This window comes from Hoplias malabaricus, chromosome 17 (assembly GCF_029633855.1).
Source record: "Hoplias malabaricus isolate fHopMal1 chromosome 17, fHopMal1.hap1, whole genome shotgun sequence".
NCBI lineage: Eukaryota > Metazoa > Chordata > Actinopteri > Characiformes > Erythrinidae > Hoplias > Hoplias malabaricus.
In genome coordinates, this window is record NC_089816.1 from 12,862,500 (window position 1) to 12,882,929 (window position 20,430).

The 20,430-nt window shown below is 40.8% G+C and overlaps 2 protein-coding genes across 3 annotated transcripts; one reads left to right on the forward strand and one right to left on the reverse strand.

Moving 5' to 3' along the window:
• Positions 1-1,863: 1,863 nt before the first annotated feature.
• tmem178ba (transmembrane protein 178Ba) lies at positions 1,864-7,844 on the forward strand. Its single transcript, XM_066648955.1, has 4 exons — positions 1,864-2,617; positions 5,340-5,456; positions 6,059-6,196; positions 7,154-7,844. Exons 1-4 carry the CDS (start codon positions 2,230-2,232, stop codon positions 7,408-7,410), a joined length of 900 nt encoding a protein of 299 aa, XP_066505052.1. The 5' UTR covers positions 1,864-2,229; the 3' UTR covers positions 7,411-7,844.
• A 61-nt stretch (positions 7,845-7,905) lies between these two features.
• Positions 7,906-20,139, reverse strand: cnot4a (CCR4-NOT transcription complex, subunit 4a). Of its 2 annotated transcripts, none has more exons than XM_066648953.1 (13): positions 19,880-20,139; positions 18,006-18,244; positions 17,480-17,677; positions 14,125-14,211; positions 13,935-14,036; positions 13,636-13,761; positions 12,676-12,800; positions 12,286-12,537; positions 12,082-12,139; positions 11,742-11,997; positions 10,223-10,654; positions 9,709-9,942; positions 7,906-9,469 (listed from the first exon to the last, which is right to left on the reverse strand). In XM_066648953.1, exons 2-13 carry the CDS (start codon positions 18,177-18,179, stop codon positions 9,150-9,152), a joined length of 2,364 nt encoding a protein of 787 aa, XP_066505050.1. In that variant the 5' UTR covers positions 18,180-18,244; positions 19,880-20,139; the 3' UTR covers positions 7,906-9,149. The 2 variants fall into 2 exon arrangements, with proteins under 2 accessions (XP_066505050.1, XP_066505051.1); XM_066648954.1 differs by having other exon boundaries at positions 12,328-12,537; positions 19,880-20,138.
• Between the last annotated feature and the right edge of the window lie 291 nt (positions 20,140-20,430).

Consider the following 20,430-nt stretch of genomic DNA (forward strand, 5'->3'; position numbering starts at 1 on the left):
ATGACTTTTGTGGCCTTTAGTTAACAAAGTTCACGGTTTTTATTTTCTGATTTGATATTAATGAATATTACATGTTTTCTAGGTTTCATTTATTGTAGAAACTGATTCCAGTGGAAGTTTCTCTTGATTTAAGCAGGTTTCCCCTTCTGTAAAGTAGAATTGTTGAGCAAACCTGAATGAAGGTGTAAGCGACCAGTAGGTGCCACCAGTTCCCCGTAACACACGCCTAACCCTAACAACTACTCAGCCCTTTGGCCTGAAGCAGGTCAACCCCCATCAACTACTAGAGAAATAGGGTCTGCCCTTAAAAAAATTAAAATAAAAACCTTTTTCCTTCTGCCTGAATTCTTTTGATGTGCTTAATTAGTGAAGCATGATGTTCTATGTGAAGCTAGTTTGTTCTTTGTCACACAGTATTTTACAGATCAGCTTTGCAGAATGGGGATCTGTCACAAACACTATTCTTAACTTCAGCCATATATACATTTGCTGGTCATTCTGTTGTCGCTTTTACTCACGTTTTCAACACATTTAAAGTGTCGTTATCCAGAAAGTTGACTTTGCTAGACCTATGGGGGGCGCCAGTCCTTCACAGGGCAACACAGACACGGACACTTTGAGTCGCCAATCCACCTACCACCCGGAGGAAACCCATGCGGACACGGGGAGAACACCAACTCCTCGCAGACAGTCACCCAGAGCAGGAATCGAACCCACAACCTCCAGGTCCCTGGAGCTGTGTGACTGCGACACTACCTGCTGCGCCCCGCAGACTAATTTGTTTTTATCAAAGGTTTTTTGTCAATTTTGATTTAGAAATGGAAGTTACACAAAGACTGCATAATTTACTCTATGCTAAATACTGTTTGTAGTGTATTACATTCATTTCTGAACCAGTGGAAACCTGACTACCCTTAGTGAGATTGGTGAGGGATTCCAGTGCTGTTTGTGATGATTGTACATGACTCTTCACTGATTGTGAAGATCTTAAGGTGACTTTTTGATATCACTCTAGTTGACATTAGTTCCAGCAAATACTGCTGACAATTTGCCATTCAATGTTTGAGTCACCTGATCTTAGCATGTTTTCTAGGAGTGAAATGTTTAGAATGGTATTTAATGTCTCCTGCTTCTACATAAGCATGGGTTTCACTACACTGATGCTAACTAATATTTAAAGATTAAATAATTTTGTTCACTGCGCAGCAGGTATAGTGTCACTTTCACAGCTCCAGGGACTTGGAGGTCGTGGGTTCAAGTCCTGCTCTGAGTGACTGTCTGTGAGGCGTTTGATCAGAATTGATCTTAACCATAATCAGTTCCAAGCTCAAGTAGGTGCTCCAAGTAAACTGCTGTGTTTTTAAAGAGAAAAATAATCATAATATTTGATCATGCAAATGTAGTTATCCTGACACCTAGTGGCCTGGTTATGTCAGACATTCTGTTCCAAACCCATAGCCTCCCCTAAAAGAGGGACTCACTCTGAAGCTGATGGTTCATTCAGAGACTTCAAAAGCAATTAGATTTTTTGCCTGTTGAGCTATATATTACAAACATGTAAAACTAGTACACGTTCTTTCTAAATTAGTTGGAATCATTGGTGGTAAAATGACTAAAGGGAACACTAAATTTAGATTGTAAAAAAGGCATGTGCAAATTTGACACGTTTGTTTTTGCCCAATGGCAAATAACTTGAATCTGTGCAACACTCAGATGTTCAAACAAGTGACTTAAATGTGTTCAGTGCAGAAAACGTCTTTTCTGAATTAAAAGTCAATAAAACATTTTGTCCTGAATTTCGTAAACGACTGAAAGAAGTTGAGATTCACTTTGACCCCGGGGCAATATTAAACGGCACTGTCGGGTCAGTGTGAGGTACCTGTGGTTCATGTCCGTGTGCTGTAATGTTTTCTGAGCAGTCGGGCGGACTGCTGTGTGTCACTTGTCTGCAGAGAGAGGCGAGTGTAAACGGGAGGAAGAGGAGGATGAGGATGTGGTGCGTCGATCTGAGCTAAACCTGGTCCTTCATCGTCCGGGGCTCTGAGACATGGTCTGTAAGCTCATGAGGTTTTGCACGGAGAGCAGGTGTCATTAGCGCAGTCACAGCGTGTGCGCGGTCGCGGGGAGGATGTGCTGTCGGGATTGAGGAGGAGGAGGAGGAGGAGGAGGTGTGTTTTCTCCATGGCGAACCTCTGCTGCTGCTGATGCGGCCTTAAGGAGAAAGGCGTGATGGCGACGGGGAAATGGCTGCTGTACGCCGGTCTGTCTCTCTCTCTCGTGGCTCTGTGTTTCCTCGCCGTCGCTATTTCCTCCGACCACTGGTATGAGACGGACGCGCGGCGCTATAAGGAGCGATGCAGGACTTTCTCTAGAGTGAACCCGGGCTTTATCTATATCCCCAACCACAGCCTCCCTCTGCGGGCGGCGGCGCACTCGGAGCCCCGGGGGGCAGAACGAACCGAGCCCCTGCGCTTCGTGCCCCGCAGCCGGCGACACGTCGCATCCTTCAGCGCGGGGGACGACTGCAGCCAGAAATACAACTCCACCAACACGGGCCTGTGGAGCAAGTGCTATAGAGTCGGCTTCGACCAGGACGTCGAGGAGCTCATTCAGCAAGGTGGACATTACTACTACCAACAGCCATTACACGGTCTCTGATATCACCGGTCTTATCATTCAAAAAGGCCCTTTAATAACGGATATTATTATCCTTACTATACAGGCTCTTTAATCACGCCTGATATCACAATTATACAGACACTTTAATCCCACTATTATCATTGTCCAGACTCTAACTACCGTTGTAAACTGATAGTAACATTACACAGGCTCTTAATGTTACAGGTGGATGGTTAGACAGAGGGAGATTAAAGAAAGACAAAACATAGATATCTATTATTCATAAATGAAAGGGTTTCTCAGGTCAAATATGTCTAGATAGAAGAATAACATCCTCTGGGGATATCACATTTGGGTACATTTAAATCCAGAGTTATTTCCTGAATAGAAATTCAGACAATGCATCTGCATCAGCGTCTGAAAATCTATTTACAACCTCGGGATAAATTCAAGGAAAGCCCAAATGGTACCATTCTAATGTTAAAGTCATTAGCAAGCACCGTAATCCAGTTTACAGACATTACAGTATATGGACACAGAGAGTGCCATAGCATTATAAAACTTCTGACCAAATTGGACAAAAGACATTCCATACAGACACCTGTACATTACACAAAGCAGCTGGCCCGAGCAAACGTACACCTACACAAATAGCATGCTAGTGTGCAGAAAAATATTTGTTTTGATTAGCCACAGTAACTGGGCAGAACCAAATTTATTAAATAAGTAAACAAATCTTAATTTGTTGTTACTGTTAACGAATAATTGAAGCTTGTAGAACAGATGCACACTCAAGACCATGCTGTTAAATGCCAGCACCTGAATTGCCTTAGGTTCTCAGCCTGTGACTTCTTGCCTACAACCTTCACAGATATTGGGTATAACTACACTCACTTTCATACGTTCATTCATGGTCTATAACTGCTTATGCGGTTCAGGGTTGCTGTGGGTCCGGAGCCTACCTGGAATCTTTGGGTACGAGGCAGGAACATATCTATGATGAGGTGCCCAGTCTATCACAGGGCATCACATGAGTAGCCAATGAACCTATCAATGTGTTTTTGGACTGTGGGAAGAAATCGGGGCACCCGGAGGAAACCCACACCAGCACAGTGAGAATACACCTCACAGACAGTCACATGGAGCAGGGATCAAACCCACAACCCCAGGACCCTGTAACCATGACAGTGACACTATCAGTTGCGGCAACTCACTCTTATGATAATTCATATTTGAAAGTCATTAGTATCAAATGATGCTATTGGTGGAAGGGCGGGATATTAAAATTTAAGTTATTATCATAGGGACATCAAATCCTCGCAAGCCACGAGGAACTGACAACAGTCCAGATCAACATATTAGTCACTTAATATAGGTACATCAATTTGATAATACATAGGCCTGGCCTAGACCTGTTGACATTAATGTTCAGTTGTGCCTTTTATTTTTACAACATGAGCAACTGTGCTTTCTGTGAATGGCAGATAGGGATTTGGGCCGTATGATCAGAGGCAGCATCAAGCCATCTGTGTGCTTTACTCACGCTAGTTATGAATAATATTGTTCAATGATTGAGGTGCCATTTCTGCCCCACTGTATTTCATTTACAAGGACTGTTGTAGACTGAAGGTGAAAGACATCTTTAACACTGGTAAGCACTTTGTTCACATTTTAAGATTTATATCTTAAATAATGATCGTATGTCAGCATTTTACCTTGAAATAAAACATTCCATGCATCATTAATTATAGTTCTAAATTATTCAGTCTTGTACATTTCACAAGTCACATTTCATTGGACATTGCCTCATCCAAATCTCCTGAAGATAATCAATCAATCAAATATATTTATTGTATTTTCAGTTATGTTCAGATTGAACATAAGCTATCAATAAAAACTATATATATATATGCGTGTGTGTATGTATATATATATATATATATATATATATATATATATATATATATATATATATATAATTTAAGTTGTTCCTTAAAAGGTGTAAATTGGTGCAAAATAGATGCTAGTTTTTGTTTTTATCATTTTTAATGTATTAATTAATTCAGTGATTAAAAAACACCTAAAATATAGTTAAAATTTAAAAAGTGGCATAAATATGTTTGAAATATATTCAGATGTACTACGTTTCTAAAGTGGCCTTTAGTGAACATCAAACACATGTAGTTGTTATAATATACAGAGATTGAAGTTCAGTTTCACAAATCATTACTGTGGATTCTGTGAGTGGCAGGTGTAGACCGTATGATCCAAGTCAGAAGCCATCTGTGTACTGTCCTTCACAGGGCATCACACACATACACAAACACCTATGGACACATTTGTATAGGAAATCCCCCTGCCACCTTCTATGGGAAGAAATCAACTCAACAACTTAAGGACCCTGGAGCTGTGTGACAGTGACAAGAGCTGCAAATACAATTATTTACATTTTTGACATATGCTTCTGCACTAAATTCAATTAAATATGACTTACCTGTGCTTTCTGGTGCCTAAACAGTGATGATCCCCAGAATATGTTCACTACAGCATATAGCCCAGTCCTGGACAAGGCAGCACTCTGACTGGAGATAATTACTGCATTCTGCATTCTAGGCCGAGTATTAATCCTCGTCTGGGAAACCTAGCCCCAGAACTAATACTGCTCATAGTTCACAATCCTAGATACAGATCACTAAAACATTTCCCTGCTTTTTTTCCAGGGATAATTGAACGCTGCTCCTACATCAAGTATTACTACTCTCCATCAACCACAATACGAAAGGATTTCTCTTACAACGTCACCAGGACCATTCAGCAGGACGACTGGCACGCCTTACGTGAGAAAGAACATTTTATTCTGAAATATACAGTGTGTGGAGTAACAGCTTCAAATGTTCTATGAAGGCCTTTGCGCATGATGTTTGAATGTTGCCGTGAGGATTTGAGTGTATTCAGCCATGAGAACACAAGTGGTGTCAGGTAGTGATATTGGATGATTTATTTTGGCTTACCGAAGACCACTCATCTAAAAGGTACTAGATGGCGTGCCATCAACTCTAGTGAACATTTACACTGCCTTCGTGGCATAGAGCATGGTGAACTAAAGCTCATGTGCGGCTGCTTCCTACATCCCATTTCAATTTATGGAGGGTATACAAGCTGTGTGTACACGACTGAACACCTGGGAGCCCGTTAAATGTAGATGTGCTGACTAATTCTAAGGGTTTTCAACAAACATTTGGACATATAGTGTACCTCATAGTGAACACTACATAAAGTGTGTGATTATATATGTTGTATAATTATGATTACACACATCATATGAACAAAAACAGGAATATGTTCATGGGTGCCCACAGCAGCTGGTCAGTGGCTCAGTGACTGCATCAGTGTGCTTACTGGATCTCGGCTCATATTAACGGTAAGGCTTGCTCCTCAGATCTGCGTAGGATGACGGCTGGCTTCATGGGCATGGCCTTGTCCATCATCCTTTTTGGCTGGACAGTAGGGCTTCTGGGCTGCTGCTGGGAACAAGGGCTGATGCATTATGTGGCTGGCCTGCTGTTTCTCATGGGAGGTAAGATTGCAAGCACTGGATCTGTTTCCTTTCCTTTAGGGATGCAATTAAATTCAGGTCATTGCCACTGAAAATGATCAAAGATAGTTAAAAATGGCTCTTTTGATTTCTGTCCAAAAGAGAAAAAGGCAGACATTTTGGAAGAGATTCAAAAATATTAGATAGGACTACTACAACTAAGTATAACATATTGGTAGATCATTTTAAAGGGGATGTATTGTGAAAAATAATAAAATCAAATTTTCAGTGCATGCACACTTTAATTTAGGGATCTGGAGCACCTACCATCCTACACAATGAGAAATAAGAAACATTTTTCTTTTGGCTGCCTAAGTTAGGAAAGATGGAATAAAACATGGCATTCAGATTTCGTGCTACATCCTACATAGAGTGCAGACACCTGAGATGCCCCGCCGCTTTGTCTGAATCTCTTTAATAACAGCACTGGACCTTAAGTGAGAGTGTGAAAACGAGGCTAAACAGAGCAAAACAAAGAGCAGAGAGAAATAAGTACTGAATAAACATGGAGAAAATGAGAACAAAGTATAAAAGAGAACTGAGAGAAAATGACTAAAATCCAGATTTTCTGCTCAGTGCTCCTAGGCTCTCGTGCTAAACTGAGCTGTGGCTCCTCCTCATTTAAAGGAACAGTTGAAACCAGTCATTCTGAACAGGGCTGTTTAGGCAGAGGGAGAACACGGCTGTGTTTAATCCTCATAGTATATTGACCAGAGTTTAACAGACATTAAGACAGAAACGGGGAAAACATCCCCTTTAAATGTATTTTTTTCTAATTTTACTTCGGTTAGTTCAGTATTGAAAGAAGATTTTATCAATCTTGAAAGTGTATTTTCTTCGTTACCTTGTTTAATCTGAAGAATCTCGGTTTTACTTAAGTTTTTTTTATATTGTCCCTCTTCTGCTGTTATATTGAACATTGTATTTGTCTCTTTATAGGAACCTTCTGTATCATTGCTCTGTGTACCTGCGTTGCTGGCATCAACTTTGAATTGTCCCGCTACCCACGATCAATTTTCACTCTGCCAGATGACATAGGCCACGGTTACGGCTGGTCCATGTTCAGTGCCTGGTGTGGACTTGGTCTAACCCTCATCGCTGGCTTCTTCTGCACACTGGCACCTTCCATTCAACCTCCACCACCAACACGCACTACACACCCCAAAACTCGCCTGGAAAACGGCACAGTCTGCTGAGTGCAGAGAGGATTTGGATGAGCAGACAAGAACTGCAGGTGTACCGCTGAACGCCCTGAAGAAAATGGAGACTGCAATCAATGAACACACTGTGTGTTTGATACACGCTAGAGTGAACATGGACCAGACTATCACTGGCTCTGTATGGACCTGGGCTCTTAAAATACATTTGTACAGACGGTGTATATTAGCAGTTCTCCTGACGTGAAGCTGGCACATTCTTGATGGAGCTGTTCTTGTTCGGGTTCAGTGTGCAGTAACCTCTTTATTCGTTTGAGAAAAGACTGTATGAATATCATTTGTCTTTTCACATGAGACATTAAAATTCACCCAGATCTCAAAGTTACATATATATCCACCAAAAAAGGATAACTGTCAAATGCATTATGTGCTGATGTTTTTGAGTGTTCAATACTTCCTTAGACAATAAAACTTCAGGATTAAGAAGCATTTTACATCCTCTCTTCACTTGAAAAGAAAACTGAAAAGGGAAAAAAAAGTAAAAACAGAAGCACTGAGTACTCAATTTTATTTAGGATTTTGTTGTTCCAGACCTGCAGAAAAAGTCAAATCGTTTATTCCTTTACTTTTTCTTTTTTTAGCTCATCACTTTTTATTAAATGTGTTATCTCAGCAGCATGTTAAAACCAAAATGTTGGAGTATATTGATTTTTTCCTGAAAGAATGTGAATGTGTCTGATAAATACTGTTACTGGCCACACAGTAGAGAGAAAGAAAAAGAAGAAATAATTCAGAGGCATTGAAATGGCCAGAAGTTACTGTGATATCAGTCATTACCAATACAACAGTTATCAACATCTTGTTCATTTCACCATCTCCGTCCTTCCTTGGCCGCCCAAACCTATATCACTTGTACGTTTTAAGACAATTGGGACTGATGAATGTGCTGATAAATGTTTAAAATCCTTATTTCCCACTAGAAATGGAGTGAATAAGTACCACATGGTGGCATCTCAAACCCTCCATAGATCGCATACTAGTGAGTCGAATGTGAGTCAGGACCCAAAGCCCCCAGCCATCAGTGAGGCAGCTCTCTATCCTCTGATACAGAGGTACAGCAGTGACTCCCCCCTTGCTGGGTGGGGGCCTTTGGCACCCACCCCAGGCGACCAGGGGCTCTACATAGGCACCATTTGTGTCATAAGTCTTCTGTGGGGAACTGCACCACAGACATGTGAGGCAAAGACACCCGGTGACTTGTCTTTTTCTTGGATTTCTCAAAACAGATGTCATTATGTATGTAGATCAACACATTCACAGTCTTAGAGCGGAATGGGAACCAAGGATGGACAGATGTTTGGTGAACGAGGCATGTCAACACTACTCCGGTTCATTTTTAACCCTTTTTTTTTTCTTTTTTTTTTTTTTCCTTTTGCTGTACGTTCGTCAAATGGTCACCGTTTCCTAAATACTTCCACATAGTTGAGGACCATTTCTTACTCAGAACCCTTAGTGTGTTCGGTGCTTTTGTATGTGCAGCCAGCATAAATATCCTCACTATCCCTGCTGTGTGCCCTTCTACACACTGCACGGTGATTAAAGTGTGTTTTAAAGAAACAGTCAGACAAATAAATGCTGTATGAGAAGTTGGGGGTGGGGGGGAGAAAGGAGAGCGGGCAAATGAATAAGAGCTTATGTTATTAATGATCAGGATATTCTGCAGCCTCACATTACAGTTAAGTTAGGGGGTGGGGGTGTAGGGATGGGGAGGTTTGTCCCTAGTGGCGGTCCATGCCAGCACTCTGTAGGATGTCTGTGGCGGTCTGAGCTGGAGGTCTGAAGGCTGTTTGGAAGCCTGGTGGTGGAGAGTGGAACTGACTTGGGGCGAGTGTGGGAGTGGGTAGGTAGGGAGCCCAGCTGGCTCTGTGCAGCGAGAGGTGGGCTGCTGCGTCCAGCAAGCCTGTGTGCTGGGGCTGTGGTGCGGCCAATGAGCCCCCTGGCCCGTCCATCTCTGTCAGAGCCTGCAAAGATTTGAGCCAGTGTGGCGGGTTGTCATCCTGCAGACAGTCCAAACTACTACCTGTTGTTGAAGGGATACCTTAACAAACAGGATGAGAGAAAAGCAGAAGAGAGTTTTTTCTTTTCTTTTATTTTTACAATTCAACAGTTTCATTTTAACATACATAATACATTTTATTTTTATTAAATTTTAATAAAATATAAAAAAACCCACCCAAGGTTATATATTCTGCAATCCAACATTAACAGAACAATAAATTCAGCACTAGTACTCATTCCTGATAGTATAATTATTCATAAGAAATCACGGAAGTATACCAGTGATGATGGCAGGATCCATCCAGCTGGCCGTGCCATCCCAACTGAGGCTGTGTGAGACCCCAGCTGATCCAACTGGACCCCCAATGTGGTTCACGCTGGAAGAGGAGGACGAGGAGGACGAGGAGGAGGTAGAGTTTGGGAGGCCTCCGAAATTGATGTTGATATTTGGTAGGAGTGCTCTCAAGCCGTCCTGCCATTCTTTCACATTTATGCTTTCGACTGAGCTGCTTTCTGCAGAGGAAAATATCAGAACAGATTATAGGACAATGGAATATAATACAATGGAATTTAAAGTGAAACTGGCTCAGTGGCTCTGAAATAGACAATGAAAGAAATGGGAACAAGTTGAAAAACGAGGTCTCTGGATCACTGGGTTACACTTATACAGCTGTAGGTGTGGAGTCCAGGTGCATCTATTTATTATCTGTAGACAAACAGTTGTCCCTCCAAACATGTTCAGGTGCTAATATTTCAGACTATGACAGTACTATAAGCTGTTCTGCATACACACCTGATATAGCTATCCCCCCGAGGCCTGTGTTGTGATGCTGGGGTGGGCCATTGATGTCTAGGAAATGGCTGTGTGCTGCAGCTGTGCTGGCCGGATGGTTCAAGTGCGTGAGGTTATTTCGAGTGGGAAGGCCCATCCAGGGGTGGCGTGAGGCTGTGTGTGGGGGCAGGCTGAAGGAATTGTAGAGGCCTCTATGTTGTAACTGGGGGAAACGCTGTTGACCATTGGGGAGGCTGGGCTGATGGGGTAGGAGAGAGGGAGACCGAGGTGAAGCTTCCTGAACTGACAGCTCCTTTTCAATGAGGTCAGCCAGGGCTTTCCTTGTCACATCGAAGGGGTCAAAACCCAGGTCGTCATCCTGCTGCTGCTTAGCTGAAGAGCCAAAACCGAAGGCTGCCTGCCAGTCAGTGGATGAGGAGACAGGGATGGTGTCTGGAGGAAACAAGTGTGATGTTACCGAGGAAACTTGCAGACTAGTACAGACTTATTTTGGTCTTAATTGTAATGTTTCAGTTTAAAGTAATGATTTGACAAAATATACACCATTTCCCCCGAACACAAAGGCATGAGTTATAAGTTATGGCATGTACTTTGTAATACAAGTAACCAAAATGTCAATATCCCACCAATTAGCACTGTGCAAACAATACACCTAGACGATTGCACATCTGCCTACAAACACAAAGAAATAGAAAATAAGTACAAAAATATTAACGTGACACTGATGTGGTGGTGTGTTAGTGTGTGTGGATCAGACACAGCAATGCTGCTGGAGTTTTTAAACACTGTGTCCACCTGCAATCCACTCTGTTAGACACACCTACCTCATTGGTCCACCTTGTAGATGTAAAGTCAGAAAAAGTAGCTCATCTGTTGCTGCACAGTGTGTGCTGATCGTCCCCTAGTCCCTCATCAATGGACACAGGATACTGCCCACAGAACACTTATGGCTGGAAAGTTCTGGTTGGTGACCTATTCTCAGTCCAGCAGTGACACTGAGGGCTTTAAAATTCGAGACAACACCACCACGTCAGTGTCACTGCAGCACTGAGAATGATCCACCACTCAAATCATAACTGCTTTGTGGGAGTCCTGGCCACTGAAGGACATGGTGAAAGGGAGCAAGCAAAGTATGCAAAGCAAGAGATGGACTACAGTCTGTTATTGTAGGGACCTGGAGGTTGTGGGTTCAAGGCCCTCTCCGGGTGACTGTCTGTGAGGAGTTTAGTGTATTCTCCCCGTGTCCACATGGGTTTCCTCCGGGTGCTCCAGTTTCCTCCCACAGTCCAAAAACACATGTTGGTAGATGGATTGGCGACTCAAAAGTGTCCATAGGTGCGAGTGTGTGAGTGAATATGTACTGGATAATCGTTTACAGACTATATATGTATTAAAGAAGCAAATGTTACACACCAAAGATGAAAAAAGAGATCAATTTACTACAATCTGGTTTTCTACGTCCTTGACCTAAATCTGATCTTAAAAAAGTTAAAATTCTTTTATTTCTTGCTAAATTTACCTGAGGCAAAGAGGCTCTGTGGCTCAGGCGTCATAGGCCAGTCAGAGCTGCCCTGCGGGGAGCTAGGGAAGGAAGGCAGGCTGCTAGGAATGGGGTTGGGGTGTCTGAAGTTACTGTTGTCCGAGAAGAGTGACTGAGACTCAGCAGCTGCTCCTTCAAATGGGGAGCGAGCCGTAAGGTCAGCGACACTGATGGGCACCACTAGGCTGGGCTTAGAGAGCCCGGGAGGTGGGGAGGGCGAGTCACTGTTTGGGACCTTAGAAACCAGAAATGCACAAGAAGATTAAAAAAAACGGGCACACACGGACAGACTATATTTCTTTGAAACAGTATTTCTCACCTGTGGTATATTCTCTCCATTCCCTATACTTACAGGGTCTGTTGGTTTATCAATAGGACTAAAACAAACAACAAAAAGCTCAATGAGACAATAATCAGCTCAATTTTGCTCTCATAAATTTTAGTGACAAATCAGCAGATAAAAATAAAGCTGATTGGTTGATAGATCAAGTAACGTTTAATAGGTAATTGATTATAGAAGTACTCATTATTTGCAGTCCTTGTTCGTTGCTTGTTGTCTTTGTACCTTGTAGACTCTAAAGCTGAAGGGAAGGGAGGGAGGCCTGTGCTCTGATCTACTCCTAGTTCAGAGTCTGGTTCATCTGGCGTCAAGTGATCAGAGTCTGTCAGACAGTCTAAAAGAGGAGGGGACTTGCGATGCTCTGTTGGTAAACCGTTAACTAGCTTCCCATAGCCCTGTAACAAAGGCCAGCTGTCTTTATTGCTACTGTTCTGTCTGTGAAAGAGAGAAACAACAGAAAAGACGATCAACTTGGCTCACAAAAAAATTTTAACTATAGGGTTTTCTACACCTAAGACAATAGATACAGTAATAAAGTACAGGATTTTACTTCCCGACTCCAAAGTTTTTTACCTTTGTGTAGCATTTGCTTTGTTTTTTGACTTCTCCCCTCCGCATGTTGAAGTTTGTAGAAAGTTTGGATTCATTTTGTAAAGATCTTGGAGTAGCTTTTGCTCATATTCCTGGTGTTTCCCAGCCTACACGAACAGCATAAATGAATGAAATAAGTATTACAGTTCATATATTTACTGAAAATCCTAACTGTATTTGTGAACATATATATTTTTTTTAATTAAATATGAAAAAGTTATGCAAATCACACTGTTCTGGAAGGTTCCACTGGTGAGGTCATCAAGACTTAACATACAAGAAGCATTCACTAAAGTCTTAAACTTTTCAAGCAAGGACAAATCATGGTTCACCACTTTGTTGCAAACTTTATGAGAGGATTGTCAGTCTGTCCAAAGAAATTTCTCACTGCTAGACTGCAAAGTTGTTAAGGCTTTCACCCAAAACAAAGGGGGAAATCTTTGTGTGCAAATGCCAAGGAAGGAAACTTCCACTAAATATTCGTGACCATCTAGTGCTCAGTTTGTATTGTTTGAGAAACTGTCATGCTACCATGATGGACTTAGTCATGGGCTCAGGAGTACCTCGGAAAACCATGGTCACTGTACATCGTCTGCCACTGTATACAACCTGAAACTCTATTATATAAAAATGGAAGCCACACTAATTTTGCTCAAAAATGCAGTTCTCTGGGCACAAAGCCTTCTGAGAGGGATATTGGAGACGTATTCTGTGATCAGACATGTCCAATAAAAATAGATGTTGGACTATACATGACAAAAATTAAACACAATCCAGACTGTTACCAACAAAAAGGTCAAACATCAGTGATATGATCTGTGATGGCAATTTGGAAATTTGCTTTTAATATTTATATAATTTTATTCAAAGCAACGTAGGTTAAATTATTTGAGATGTTTTAAAAAAAACCTGTTGGCACACGAAAGAAAGTTCTGCACTCACCTGCATTTCCTCTTTAGTGAAACTAGCTGCCTCATCTCCCAGTTCATGTAGATACATACAGTCTGGCTTGGGACACTGCATACTTTTCAGAAAATAGCTGCAGTACTTTGTTGTACCTAAAGATGCCTGTGAGGAAGAAAAAAAAAAAATCAGAAAACTTTGTTAGAAGCATAATTTCAAAGTGCAAACAATTACAAAGCCAGGCTTTAAACTAGAGCAACAAAACACAGTTTACAAATATCCGTATGTCAAGAATCTATGTAGATATGCACGCAAGCCTTTCATGACACTGAACATACCTTAAGTGTTCTACCGTCGACTACCACATTGTTAACACACTGTATTGCTCTTAGGGCATCCTCTGACCGGACATAAGTAACATAGGCACTGGCACTAGGACCCTGTAAAGAAAAAGAAAAACTATTTTATATGACTTGTTTCTCTTATACATCTATAGATGCCTTATTTTTGGACAGTCCGTTTTCTCACCTGCGAGCCCGCATATGATGTACTATTGTTGATGACCACTTTATGTATTTTGCCAAACTTTCCAAAGTACTCTGGCCTCTTAAGGACCTGCAAAATAGGCATGAAAGGAAGTTAGGTCTTCATAATAATCTCTTTAAAGCATACAAAACTCTATGCAATCAAGAACACGTACCATCAAGCATCTTTTCAGCTAATCTCATCCTAAACCACTGTTTTATCTAAAGTCTATGTTATACCCATTTCCTCATCAAAACCATAATATTATCAGGATACTTGTACCACTGATGTTCAAATTTTGTGCCATTAAGGAAACGTTCATGACTGTAATAAAAACAATACTTTGCAATTGAAAAATACATTTAATAAAATTCAGATATTTCCTCACGATTTGCTAGCTCACCAGTTCACTTGTGCACCAGAAACCAGTCTAATGTGTTTACAAAACCCTAGTGTCAGAAAATCAGTAAAAAAAAAAAAAAGTGAGAGAACTAACTGCAAGTAAGTACACACAGACTGTGCTACAAATATATACAACAACAAATGTTTCTGTGGCAATTCAAACAATGAATAAAACAAATTAAACTGCAGCCATGTACAAACAAAAATCGTTTTGCTTTTCAAACGTTCCGTTCAAAGCTCCTAAATGTAAACAAACCAGAGACAATGGCAGTTCCCCACAATCGTAGATGATGCCTTTAAAGTTCTTAAACATGCATTTTATTGATGTCCAATTTAACCATTTTAAATTATGTCCAGATGTACAATAAGTTGATTTGTTTTCCATATAAAAACAGCACACTCAGCTTTAAAATCTACAGCCCTTTCAAACATGCACGGTAACCCAGTAATGGTCCAGAGTTTACCGGACTAGCTGTATGTGTGATCGCAATCTCCTGCAACATTTGTGAATTTTATTCATCTAGCACCCTAGTAAATGCTCCAGGTAAAGTCAAAGTGAACACATATGTGAACAGAGATGCTAAGGTTCCAGAGCATCTCATGCACAAGTGCCACACTATGCCTTCTCTGGAATTTCTCCAGAGTTCACATATGCAAGTGTTTTAAATCTTTACACAAATGCTTTGGTTTGCCTACATGTTTTTCCAGTTTCATCTAGAATAACGTAATATAAAATATAAAACTATAATAAAAAATATATACACAAAACATACCACAATAAACACTCCCAACATTTGTCCAATGAAATCCTAATAAACTAAAAATCCTAGGATCAAAACAGTGTAACACTAGGGGCCGATCTCCATCTCTTCTCAGTCTATGATTGCAAAGGCAGCACATGCTACATTTGCTGCTCTGCCACATGACTGTGTAGAGGTCTGAGTGAATGTCATATTGCTTAGTGAAAGGAAAAACCATGCCATACACCCTCCATAGAGAATACAGATACTTGTGTTTTCAAGAACCCATGCATTGAATACAGCTGTGATTTGTACTTAAACCTTTGCTGAATGCATTGGCAATGAAGTAGCCTTCTTATCAAAATCTGTAAACGCAGTTCTGATTTTGTGATACATATTTGGATCAAATAGGTTTAACAAAATAAATTAATTTACACAATGTGTTGAAATTAACATTTATAATCACTGTTCTCTATGTCTATTAACTGGTTTGTACTGGAAACAAAAAGCACAAACTGTAATTTGGAAACAATATAGCAAATACACACAACATACATGCACACACTACATACTCTGTACTTCAAACACCAATGAATGTATCACACGTGTGGCAGATTCCATAACAGTGCTAATTATATTTGATATCCGAGTTGTGAATGCCATGCAGATGAAGACTGTGGGCAACCCTTGATCTGGTTTGTTTAAACAGATTATATAAATATCTGGGCAACTTGAATATCTTTCTTTCCAAATGAACCTTCAACCTCTGCAGATATAACTGTGATGTTACACTGGCTGGTCCTCCCACAGCAACTCTTATTCCTTATACTACTTTAGATTTTCAAAAACACTAGCTCTGACATCTTATCAAGAACACACTTGTAGGAACAACCCAGAAACCAAAGAGAAATTTTGGAGCAGCCCAGAAATGTGAATGAGTGATATTAACTTATGAAGGCTTTCGGGCTATTCAGGTGTGAGTGAGTAGTAATGTTAATGAGTATGTGAGTGAGTTACAAGCCAGTTCAAGGTGGTGCTTTACATCTAAGAAGATATATATAAAAAGACAAAATATTTTATCTAGAGATACAGGAATTGGAATTTGATTGGCCGATTCTGATTTACGATTGTTTTCTAGAACGTCTGACCAAATCTAATTCTGACCAATTTTCTTTCTTTCTAAAATTACAAATGACAACATGCAGATATATTTTGTTCAACTTTTCTTTTAGTGGAAACTTCCTAAAAACATGCTCTAGGTTATAGGTTAAAGGGTAAACCTCCATCCACGGCTTACTTTCACATTGCATATATTCACCTTATTTAAACAAGAGGCTGCTAATAAAGCCAATATTAGCCTTGTAAACTGACGCATGTAAGGCAGAAATTTAAAGTTAATTCATTCATTCATTCATAGTCTGCAACTGCTTATTCAGTTCAGGATCGTGGAGGGTCTGGAGCCTACCCAGAATCACTGGGCACAAGGAGTGAACAAGGCATCAGCCCTTCTCAGGGCAACACACACACACATTCACTCACACCTATGGACACTTCAGAGTACCCAACCGACTTCAGTTGCAAGCCTCGCACACTAACAACTGCATAGACTACACAGTGCCACTAAGAGCACAGTGCATGTACAGGTTAAACAGAGTACCATATTTAGAGCTGTACAGCCTGAATATGGGTGGAGTTGAGCGTTAAATGTGTGTGTGTCTCTCAAAATTAAAAACCAAACACCTACCCAATGAACGAATAGCTGAATATTCAGGGCCAGCCCTAACTCTAACCCTTTCGATGTGACCTGTTCACAATATCCGTTATATCTTCAGTATGAAAGTCATTAGCAATGACAAAAGGCAAACCATAAAATCTTCTAAAAGTGACTCAGAGTTGATGCTGGCACTGGAAACCTGATGTGCACAACCCACTATCCATCGAGTCAAGATGAAACAATACTCAAAGGGTATTGTTAACTGGTCCTCACAATACGCATTATATAACCAAACATGTCTATGTAATGAAACACTTTGCTTACACTTCTTGCAAACATTTCACATTCCAAAGCACAAAACTAAACAGTACTACTGATGTTTTAGTGAAGTGAAAACAGGGAAAGAAACCTGTGCTACAGGATCAACTAATATAGAGCCTGAGATGCTGTGCAACTACCGATATGATATTTCATTATCCGAGTATTGTATAGCAACTCTCACCTCTGGGTCTGCAAGCCTCTGCGAGAGTCCCACCACAAACACTAGGTTGCGCTGCACCACGCGTACGCTGGCCAGGTGCTTGCGGTTCTCCGTCACTTTCTGCTTTTTCTCATTCTGCTTCTGCTTCTTCTCATTCTTTATCCTCTGGATCTCTTCCTGTGACAGAGGCTTGTACACAGCCGGGTCCTCAGGGTATGGCTACAGAATACACAGGACACTCAATCAACATTTGCACTTCATGGTGTGACACACTACACATAGCTCCATTAAAACATAAAATAAAATCAGGCCATACTTATATAAACAAAAATATTTGGAAAAATGCAATTATTTATGATATCATATTGAAACAGCTCAACTTGTATTACAAGGCAATTTCCCAGCATTAGAATCACAGCTTAATAACTAAAGCATCTCCGCAGTGCAAAAAAATAAATAAAATAAAACAAATCAGACATTTCTATTAATGGAATAAGACTTAAATCCCTGAAAAGCAGTAGCACTGTGTGAAACACTTGTGGTATACCTTTCTACACGCTGGGCAGAGGCCATTTTCATCTGTCCTGATGCGGTGCCAGCAGAAACGGCAGATTTGGTAGCCGCAGGTGCACGGGAAAAAATTGACATCGTCAATCTCAAGTGGTTCCATGCACAGAGGGCACTCCATTGGGTCTTCTTTCAGCTCAGGACTACGAGACATCCTATTGCACTAGTACAGGACAGTCTCAGATCACAGAAGCTCAGAGCAGTTCACCAGAGCAGGAGCTTTGAAAAGAAACATGATTCACACATAAACCAGGGGAGATTGATCAGGAGGACTTATATCAGGAGAAATTCAGCCATTCTGCCAGAGGAATGGCATAATGGAAGGAAGAAGCATTGATGATTACGTTTCAGCCAATTGATACCCATGCAAATTTTAATACATCATAACATGAGATACAAATGGTGCCAATTATCTTCCAAGGTTTTTGAAGTAACAATGGACGCTATTTTTCATATCTAGCTTAGGGATTTCCACAATGATTCAGATGGTAATTGAAATCTTTATGACTATGTAAGCAACAATGTGTTAAATAAACACCAGTGTTAGTATTAGTATATACCTGTAAAAAAGCACAAGGCCATTGCTTACATGCCCGTTACATTTAGTGATTATGTGTACATCAATTCCGGATCAGAATTTTTTTTTTTACAGATTCATATAGTCAGCCATTGAATTTACCTAAGGCATAAAAAATATATTTTAAATTTACTAAAAGAGAGACATTGAGTACAAACATACAAACTGAAATTCAAATCAGTGACAAGCAGTTAAAGTTCTTATTTGTTACATACTGTGTACAGTATCCCCTGGGGTACCATGATTAGGGATATTAACTACTTATAATAAATACATTTTATAATGGTTATTTAGGTTTATGACTGAAATATACAGACAAAGGTGAGGATAATCAATAGCTTAAACATTTTTCAATAATATAAGGTAAAATTAAACCCAGTTCACACTGAGTATTTACACAATATGGTAGACTCTGAAATTACATGTTGGTTTTAGTGAGGACCTTTAAATGGACCTTTGACAATGTGCTGAATGTTTGACTCAACCCCTGGTTCGTTAACACACATTTAACACGACGGGTGTTTATCATCAATCTAAACACTTTTTATTTTCTTAACGAAACGTGTTCTACATTAATAATCCCGGTTAAGATTGCATCAGAAAGCTTTGACATGAATTCATCATTCCCATCTGACATCCTGTATCTGATACACATCCTACTCCTACAGAGAAACTCCACAGATAAAACGTCTGCTTGTTGACAGGAGGAAACGGATTCAGAGAAGAAACACCGTCTTTATTTGTTTCAACAAAGCTAACTCAATGCCCTGACACTTAATTCTCATCCCTGGACGATAATAATGGAGCAGGAGCCGTAGCGGTTCAGGTCTGACGCCTGGCCGGCGGTGAGACGCTAAAAGCCGGTCAGCTGCTCCAGCAACTGTTGAGCGAGAAAACACAGCCGATTAAGCACTATTTTATCCGTTTCCAGTTGACAACACATTTTCACAGAGCATGAATCGTGTCTGAGCAAATGTCTGACAAACAAAGCGACATTTCTCTTGACTATTTTCTTTAATTTCTGTGTCTGCTGTGTGTAGCACTAGCGCGGCCTACGCTGGCCCAAAGCCCGGCCGAGGCTGAAGTTAGCTCTTAGTCGAATTTTCCGGTCCACCTTAAACAGAGCAGCAGACCCAATCAGACACCTCGGGAACCAGACCGTGACTGCTGCACTGTTTAAGGTGGACAGGAAATGTCTAATAAGACGCCGGCCAATCTTCTCAGCTACATTACATACACCCATCTTTATGTTCCTAGAGGATTTTAGAGCGACTCACATTAGCTCTCCAAAGCAGGGAATTCCACTCCACAGATATTCACGGGTAAAATCTATACAGGGCCGATGTTTCTGCCTCTGAAATCTCCTGAATCTCTTTAATCAACACTCTCACTCGCTAACCGTCCAGCTTCTGGGCAAAATTTTTGGCTCGAGTTTTTCCTTTTCAGACTAAGGTTCAGTGTTGCTTTAGACAGCAACTCTTCACCACCATCTTACATTGAAATGAGGAGGAGGGAATACAGTACCCATTCAGCACTGACTGAGTCTGCGCGGAATTTGCTAGCGCAAAGGAATCATGGGGGATGTAGTCTTAAATCTAAACAGCTTAACAGTAATTTTCAAAGCAAAGTAAAGCATACTTTACAAAGAACAAACGGTAATATAGTATTTCTGCTTATTTAGTTGGTGAGTTGGGTAGTGTCGCCGTCACACAGCTCCAGGATGAGTGAATGTGTGAGTGTGTGTCGCATTGAGAAGGATTGGCACCCCCTCCAGGGAGTGTTTCTGCCTTGCGCACAGTGATTCCAGGTAGGCTCCAGACACACCGTG